We start from the raw sequence: 9190 nt of genomic DNA, 5'->3' as shown, positions 1-9190 counted from the left end.
TGAGAGTAAAACATGGGCGATCATGGTGAGACTAGTTGATTGGTGCATCGAGTCACCCACTGACTCCTCCCCATCGAAATCCCAATTATTCACACAAGAGAAACACATGTACGCTTCCAACTAAATAAAGAAGGATTGACTCCAATAGATAATTTTGAGAGTAAAACATGGGCGATCATGGTGAGACTAGTTGATTGGTGCATCGAGTCACCCACACACTCCTCCCCATCGAAATCCCAATTATTCACACAAGAGAAACAAGACTAAAAGGTGGATTATCGATTTCCCTTTCAAAATGAGCAAGATTTGCCAAATTAAACTCAACCTTTGAGACAAGGTGACTAGAGAGAACTCAATGTGCAGTATGGAGGCGGAAGAATCACATTGGAGGTGGAAGAATCACAGTGGCTTATTGTAACAATAAGCTAGAAGTAAATGAAACCGAAAGTGACCATGAAAATGAGACACAAACATCAACACAGCCAATGGGAAGGGGTCAAAAATATACATCTTTATGCATCCCGATAATGAGACACAAACATCAACACAACTAATGGGGAAGGGATAAACAATATACATATTTGTACACGATTAGTGTGTGGACCCTGGTAATGACTTTCAAACTCTTGATCAAAATTTGATGAGAAAATGTAGACCTAAAAGTGCTCTTGAGGGTTGAAGATCAAATGAAGGAATTCTAGTGAATGGGGATCATTCACCAAAACATCTATGCTACCTCTTGAGGATCCAATCAACCTTTGGCTAGATTTCCAAGTGGGCAAAAACATTCAACAAAAACAGGTAGCGATTAGCCTCAACGCTACTCACATATTGTTTCAAGAAGAATTTGGGTATCTTTAGGCCAACCCACAGTCATCCCTAGGCAAATGAATGTGCTAGATGCTAAAGGCCAAGACCTCAAAGTTTGGGGTTATTCCTCACACACAATTCTAAGTGAGGATGATAACATCGAGTGTGAATTTCAAGCTACCTCTAAGGAGTTAGAGGAGATTGTCCCTTGGCGATTATTGTTTAATTAACACCCGGTACTCCATTGATGAAAAAAAAGCAAACCGTCTTCTTGGAAACCCCTACAACATCATTCACATTGCTCCTATGCAAGGAGTCCTCACCTAAAAGTGAGACTGTAGAATCTGAACATCTATTGCCAAAGTAAAAACAACTCAAAACTTAATAACTTGAAGCTTCAAAACCTAAGACTCTAGAACCTGAACCATTCCAATGAATTTCTAGAATAGAAATCAGCTTTGAAACGAGCTTGGGAGTCCAAACCATCCAATTTCAAATCTATCCTTATAGGCAACACAATCTCATAACATATGAGCTATGGCGTTGTCTAGGCAATCCAAGCTTGTAGGATCATAAATGGATTTTGTGGAGTGACACTCAAGGCATGCCATGTTTAGGATCTTTTGAATGCATAATTTATGTGGAGTCTAGCACCTTGAAATGTAAGATTTGTGTGTTAGACTATGTGTTAGAAGCAGATTTTATCCTAGGGAGAGATGGGCTACCTTGGTACAAGCTATACCAAACTTCATCAACCAAACGTGTGCCATGAAGATTTCTAACAAAGAAGTGGTGGTGCCATTCTGTGACGGATGAAATAACACTGAACGATCTTTATGACCTTGTCCACAAGTAAAAATTAATCTCTACATCAGAAACCACTCTTTGTGAAGACCCCACCCTCTCCATTGAAGATCCTTTGTGATGAACTCTCTAAAATTGCCATATCCCCAAAAATGGACCTAACCCCAAATCTACATATTCAAAGCTCTCAAACTGCAGATCTCCATCTGGATGACCATTCCATTTATCCAAAATTTGGAATAAGAGCCGCACCTTTTGAAGGAAATGCTGCCCAGAATACAACCACTATATCTAGAGAACCTCTTCCACAAGTGCCACAAGTGTCACAAACAAAGCAGCAAGATCTGAACCACAAAACCTTGTCTACAACCACTCCTAGAGACAATTCCCAATCACCAATAGTAGCATCAATGGATAAACCCATGCCTAACTAAGAACCCAAGGACAAAAATTCTACTACAAGGAAAATTCCTCTATCGACATCGCTAATAAAAGAAAAACCTCACACCAAGGGAACCTCATCATCAATAGCCCCTCTATTGCCACCTCCACAATCCTTAACCATAACAACCAAGCTTATCACTATAGCTGATAAAGGAAAAGCTATCATGGTGACCTCATCAACGATAACCCCTCTTGCTAAAGTCCCTACGTCTATAATCACATAAAAGAGATCGAATCCAAAATTCGATTTGGTAAAATCCAAGACATAGCCTCAACATCGGCAGCCCCTCTTTTATTGAAGACCCGAGCCTTGTCATTAATGCTGCCACAACCCAACACTAAAGCCCTTGCCAACTCATATCAAAACACATATAAAAGCTTCAATTCCAATGAGGAAAGCTCATTCTTTGCCACCACGAAGACCATCAAGATATTTCCAAAGCATCAAAAGGTGGGTGGAAAGCGACTACTTCAAGCACAAGGATTGTATGTGGGTAGCAATCATGTTTGGCTAGCTAGTCAAACTAACCTGCATTCACATAAAGAAATTCAAACTCTTGACAAGATGAAGAAAATAAGACAGCCTCAACCATGGCATTCACTCAAAGAAATTACACAAGAAAATTCCAATAAAGGAAGTGTGGATTCCAAGTGTATTATTGCAAGTCCAATGATATCATGAAGGAGCAACCCAAGTTTGGATCCCAAAAAGGCAAACCATGCTTCCAGCAAACAAGAAGAGGTATGCACTCAGGAAGGGGTCTACACCAAAACAAATAACCCGGCCACCAAGGTACCATGCTCGATGTCTAAGAGTCTGCCAAAGATGGGTACCTACAAACCTACTTTACTTAAGGCTCAAGGATATTATGAGCGTAATACCATCATATGGGTGCCTAAATTCATCAACATTAATCGAGTTTCATCATCAACTTCAACTCAAGGAACCCAAAATAATTCTATGGTATGGAGACCAAAGAAAAAATAGTCTAACCACATGGAAAACACTACTTTCCCACACTAGGAGGAATTGCACATCACTTCATCCGATGAAGGCATGCAATAAGAGATGTCTCCACAGATCATCTACATGAACCCACTCTTTGAACCAATAGTTGATGCAATTGCAGAAAGCTAAGTGGCAAACACAAGTATCTACTCTCCTAAAAATGGAGGTAGCCACAAGACTTGTTACTCACATGATGGTGGTAAAACAAATACCAGGAATCCATAAAATGCAAGAACCTCCCACAAACACAATTTGGTGAATCATCATCAGAAGGAGTGACAAGGTCAAAGTCTTCATCAATAGCCAAATGGATACTGCTAGGAAAATAGATAAGCATAAAGGTCAAATTGGACTCATGGGTTTCCAACTCTTAGCAATGAAATACTTCAAGGGTCAAATGATAAAGGATAGACAAGGATTCAAAGAGTTTTGAACGCCGTGATTCTCAGAATCATGCATGTGGTTCATACCTAAATACGATATTCTAAGTTCTTCAATGCACCTATCATCCTTGTCTACTACAATCACTGGAAGAAGCTCAGTGAGTCATTATATGACTCTTAATCTATTGAAAAATAACACATTCAAACATAAACTTAGCAACATCTTTACGCATACTAGGCCAAAAGAAATCTGACAACAACTATTTGCAAAGTACATGATACTCCTCTATGACCAACAAAAGGTAGTTGATGAGATTCTTCAATAAAAGCTTACCTAAATTGTTTAGTAATGCATAATCGCTTTTGTAAGAAAAGAAAGCCATCATCATATGAATAATCTGAATAAGATAACCAATCATTATCTTTCATCTTGTTGTATGCATCAGAAAAATCAGAGTCATTTTCATATGTTTCCTTCATGTTATCAAAAGAAATGCCTTTAATAATAGTAGATATATTATTAATGGTAGGTCTCCCTCTCAAAGTACCAACAACAACATTTTCACGTCCATATGTATATTGAAAAGCTAGCTAAAAACTTTGAATAAAAGATGCCCACTTGTCTATCTGATATTAAAGGTTGTGAAAGAAAATGTTTAATACTTTGTTGATCAGTTTTAATGATAAACTTAGAACCTATAAAATAATGTTTCCAAATTTTCAATGCATGAACAACAACAATCAATTCTTTATTACAAGTACTACTAAATATATAGAAGTTCCTACAGAGGGTGCGGTGTCTCTATATTTTTGTGGATTCTTGTTGTGTTTAGACTCTGATTGGTATTTAAAGTGTTTGTCTATTGTTCTGGATCCCCAATCAATTAAAGTGGTATCAGAGCATAGGCATTCTCGGAAGGGAGGCTTTCTTTCATGAATGAGAAAGAGAAAAGATCATAAGTGGAGACCACACTATCCTCTACTTTTGGAGAGCTTGGAGCTTCTCTCTCTGTTCAACAACTCTTGGAGCTTTCTTCTCAACTCACTAAACCAATTGATTGGTTGGGGGCTTCACTTCTAGATAAAGAAGCAAGCCAAACCTAGAGGTAAGAAGGAATTTCATGGTTTTTGTTAATATTCTCAAATGATTTCACTTCTCAACCCCTCTCAAGCTTGAGAAGTTTCTAATTAGTTGTTTTTAATGCAAATCAAGCTTTCTCTAAGAACTTTAATGATTAATCACATATCTTGCATAAGCACATCACCAATACCATGTCTATTTAATTGTATTCGACATATGATTATCTTGCATAAGCATAGCACTAATACCATGTCCACTAGCATTAGTTAACTACCATAAAGAATGGTCTAAGAAATCCAGGTATAGTGTTAATACAGGTGCATGGCTAAGTGCGTACTTAAGTGCATTAAAAGACTTTTCATGCATGTCAGTCCAAAGAAAAACTTTAGCCTTTTTCAATAATTTAGTCAAGTAATGTGCTTTGTAAGCAAATTTTTTTGTACAAATCTTCTATAGTAAGAACATAAACCAAGAAAAGATCTTAACTCATGAATGTCCTTTGGTCAAGGCCATGATCTAATGGTCTCTATCTTTTTAGGATTGACACAAATTCCTTCTCCATACACAATATGTCCAAGGTATTCAATTTAGAATTCACTCTTGTTTGGGTTGACATAGAGTTGATTTTCTTTCAAAAGATTGAATACTATCGCTAGATGTTTCTCGTGCTCATCTCTTCATCCTTGCTAAAAAGTAAGATGTCATCAAAGAAAACAGCTAAATTTTGGTGGTTTATAAATATACGGTTCATCATGCAACTAAATGTAGTGGAGCATTAGTAAGTCCAAAAGGCATTACTTAAAAATTCATAATGACCCGTTTGTGTGAGAAAAGTGATCTTATAGACATCTTCTTTAACCATTCTAACCTGATGATAGCCTGACTTAAGGTCAATTTTGCAAAATATTTTGGCTCCTCTCAACTTATCTCAGAGATCATCCACATGTGGGATATGATATTTATTCTTGACAGTATTCTTATTTAAAGCTCGGTAGTCAATGCACATGCGAAATTCTTTTTGACAAGAAGAACAAGTGTTGCATATGGTGAACTACTAGTCTTAATAAGTTTCCTATCAAGTAGGTCCTCTCAATCTGAGACTGGTTTCTTTTTGCTCTAGACAATACTCTATAAGGAGCTCTACAAGGTGGAATACTACCAGGGATAATGTCTATCCTATGGTCTTCTAGTCTAGAATTAGGTAATCTTGGAGGTAAATCATGCATAAAACAATCCGAAAATTATGAAATGAATGGTTGGTGTGAAGTGTCCTTGGAAATTGGTTCAGAGGTAGTAACTTCATTAACCATCACTACATGCACAGGTAACACTTATCTTAAGTATCTTGTGACTTTCAAGAATCATCCTATGAAGATGCCAAATGGATTCTAAAAACTTTAAAAATGTATAATATCATTTAGTATATGGGATACCATCTTATTTAAAGGTGCACTTACACTCTTTACAAGAGGTGTTAGTCATAACCTATATGGGGATGTCCATTATTTTATTTCGGGATATTTTTAATCAACTGTGTGTGCTAGTATGATATGGTTAGGATTAATGGATTTAATCAGCTTTGTGCACTGACTAATATTATTTTGGAGTAGCGATGATTGAGTGGCGGATTATGTGTTAATCGTGGGTGGAACATGTGTTGGACCACTATGAGATATTTTGAAAGACATGTGAACACCTTTTATGGTTTTATATTTAGGCATTAATATTTTTATAAGGCTAAGGTCTCATATCTTTGTACATACCAAATAGTATTTTATACTTTTGGTAGGCCCAAGACTATATTTTTGTAGAGCTTTTACGTTAAAAAACTCAAAAGCACTTGTGCTTTAGTGTTATCTTTTTGAAAAGCAAGCTTTTTCAAATACATATAAATATGGGTGAGTAGTACAAGGGCCACACTCATCCACGGAAGATTTAACCCAATCTTTTGTCAACGGTGATCTCTTTCCTATTCTCTAGCTCTCTTGTTTATTATGCTTTTAATTTGTGTAAGTATATGTTATACTCTAATTTTTGTGCTTGAGAATTAGAGTTTCTTCTCCAAGTGTCATAAAGGTCCTAACAAATTTAAAGTCACGTGATGGTCTAGTGAATATATGTAAAAGCCTTGAGGCCTTTTTGGTTCCCCTCACAGGTGAAGAGGTGGCTAATGGTTTTCTCCTTTCTTTTACATCTCGCGCACAGGCCATTTCCAATTTCCAACTTATGGGCCTTAGCTTTGTGAAGAATGAGCCATAGTTGTCAATGACTTTTTGGGGAGGATAATGGGAGCCCAGATCTTAGAGAATTTGAAATTCCATTGGTTTTTATCCCATAATATGTGCCATCAGTTATTCAACTTGATGTGGAGGGGGAAATCATCAACCTCGAGATGGGGGAGGGGTAGAATACCCTTCGCACCCACCCATGCAGTTTAAAGGCTCCTTTGTACTGAATTAGAGGAACTTTGTCAATGTCCCACAGTTCCCTTCTGTCTCTGATTAGGGCCAGGTCCCCCTCGTTGAGTTTGTAGGTTTGTTTGAGCCTCCCTCCAGTGTTGTTCATTGAAGTCCCGAATATCTGCCCAAGTCTGAATTCCTTTTTTGTGTGTTTGCCTCCTTTTCTCTTGGGGTTGTGGAATTTGAACCTAAGGTGGTCCACTAGAGCTGGCCTTCCACATTGATTTTAACGAGTGGGCTGCCCATAGGTTTGATTTGGAGCTCTCCAAAATAGAGAGGCAGTTTGGGGATGTTTTCATTAACCTTTTTGTTTTTCTTTTTTGGTACATACATAATACAACATTCACACATAGCATATGTACACAAAAACATACGCACACATACACATTCACCTGTACATGCATATGCACGTATGCGCGCACACACATATGTACACACACACACACCTGTACATGTACCTATGTATACTACATATGTCCACACACATTTTGAGGAGCTTACCTTGTCATGATTTGTAGGATTTTGATGTTCTTTTTTTATCAGCCTTCTCGTGCATGTTGTTTTAGGGTTTGCAATAATTTCCCCTCAACATTGACAGGGTTTCAATGCTTTTTGTTGATTTGCTTCATGTCATGCTGGATGGGTTTCTAATGCAGATCTTCCATCACATTTTGCAATCCTCATTCTGGAACGTACCTCCTTCCAGTTAGGATCCTTGCTCTCGAGGTAGTGTTGCCTGCACAAGATGAGTGGTTTCACGGATGCATCTGGTCCTGTTGAGTCGCACATTGGAATCCCTCTGCCCCAACAGAAAAGGCCTGCATTTCAGCCTATTCAGCCTCAGATGGGACCGCCTTTTCTGCCTACAGGTTTAGCTGGGCCTGGTATGGCAACTGGTGGTGCTGGTCTTCCATTTTTATCGTTTGATACGAGCTCGGCCTCAATGTCTTTTGCGCCTCCACCAACTGGTGCTTTCCGAACCTCGGGTTTCTTTGAGGATGAGCCTCCTCTTTTGGAAGAGCTTGGCATCAACATGTCTGTCATCTTGCAGAAGACAATCTCGATCCTGAACCCCATCCGAACGAAGGCAGATCTGCAGGATGCGGACCTATCGGGGCCCTTCATTTTCTTTCTGTTATTTGGCCTTTTCCAACTGCTTGCAGGGAAAGTTCAGTTTGGAGTCATCCTGGGATGGCTTGCAGTGGCATCGTTTTTCCTCTACGTCGTCTCCAATTTCTTGGAGGGCAGCAGGGGCAGCCTAGACCTTTATTGCTGCTTAAGCTTTGTAGGGTACTGTCTTCTTCCCATGGTACTCTTTTCAGCCTTGTCTCTTTTTATACCGCGCTCTGGACCTGTTTGTTTTGTGATAGCAAGTCTTACTACCCTTTGGTGTACACGGGCATGCACTAGCTTGTTGGTTGTGGTGGCACCTCATGCGGAGGAGCACAGAAACCTGGTAGCTTATGCTTGTATTTTGATATACAGCACCTTTTCTTTACTAGTGCTGTTTTAAACCATCTACAGATATTTTATGGATGCATTTTGTGCATTTCAACTATTTCAACTCAAAAGCATCCTAATTCATGGCCATTGTTTCGATTTTGCCTCAGTAATCCATACGGCTGCAGTATTGTATCATGCATGTCAGTACTAATGAAGGGTGAACTTATCAACATGGTATTTCATCAGTGCATGTCAGTACTTAGGAAGGACGATATGTGTGGCTCTCGTCACTCAATGTTTAATAGTGTCATGTGGTTAGCTTTATTGCAACAGTCATGTTTATATGGCTTTCAAGTGAATATAATATCTTGTTTAGTTCAGCATTTTGGCAACCTAGAGTATGTGGTGCTGTTTCTGGATATTTGTAGGCATGTGCTCTGAATGCTTATTTTCATGATTGAGTCTGCCCTTTACCTTTGGAGGAAATGAAACTTTTGCAATTACTCTTGGCATGATTTGAGTAGGCATATTATAAGGCGTACTTGTCACAAGGGGCGAACTGTCAATGCTGTCCTGCCGAGGCTTGGCCGGGTTTGGGAAGAGGCCAGGTGGGCAAGTTGCTGCACATGTAGCTGCCCAGGCAACCAAGGAAAATGAATAATTTTTGGGTTCGTTTAACGCAAAGGCAGTTGTCTGGTCTCTCAGGGTTGGGATGCATTGGCACTCTTTGTGAGCTTTTTTCAAGTGGCCAGTCTGA

At 38.9% G+C, this 9190-nt stretch overlaps 1 protein-coding gene across 1 annotated transcript; it reads left to right on the top strand.

Moving 5' to 3' along the window:
• Window positions 1–7343: 7343 nt before the first annotated feature.
• On the top strand, window positions 7344–8589 carry LOC147641812 (uncharacterized). Its single transcript, XM_086799930.1, has one exon. The coding sequence runs from the start codon at window positions 7736–7738 to the stop codon at window positions 8501–8503; it is 768 nt and encodes a 255-aa protein (XP_086656056.1). The 5' UTR covers window positions 7344–7735; the 3' UTR covers window positions 8504–8589.
• Window positions 8590–9190: the final 601 nt, after the last annotated feature.

The sequence above is a fragment of the Cibotium barometz genome, chromosome 1 (genome assembly GCF_041138505.1).
Source record: "Cibotium barometz isolate CiBa-2024 chromosome 1, ASM4113850v1, whole genome shotgun sequence".
Taxonomy (NCBI): domain Eukaryota; kingdom Viridiplantae; phylum Streptophyta; class Polypodiopsida; order Cyatheales; family Cibotiaceae; genus Cibotium; species Cibotium barometz.
Note: the sequence above shows the minus strand (reverse complement) of the source record. Positions and strands in the feature narration are given on the sequence as shown.

Coding starts and splice junctions, on each gene's coding strand:
- LOC147641812 (XM_086799930.1), top strand. CDS start 7,736: ATGAGTGGTTTCACGGATGCATCTGGTCCTGTTGAGTCGCACATTGGA.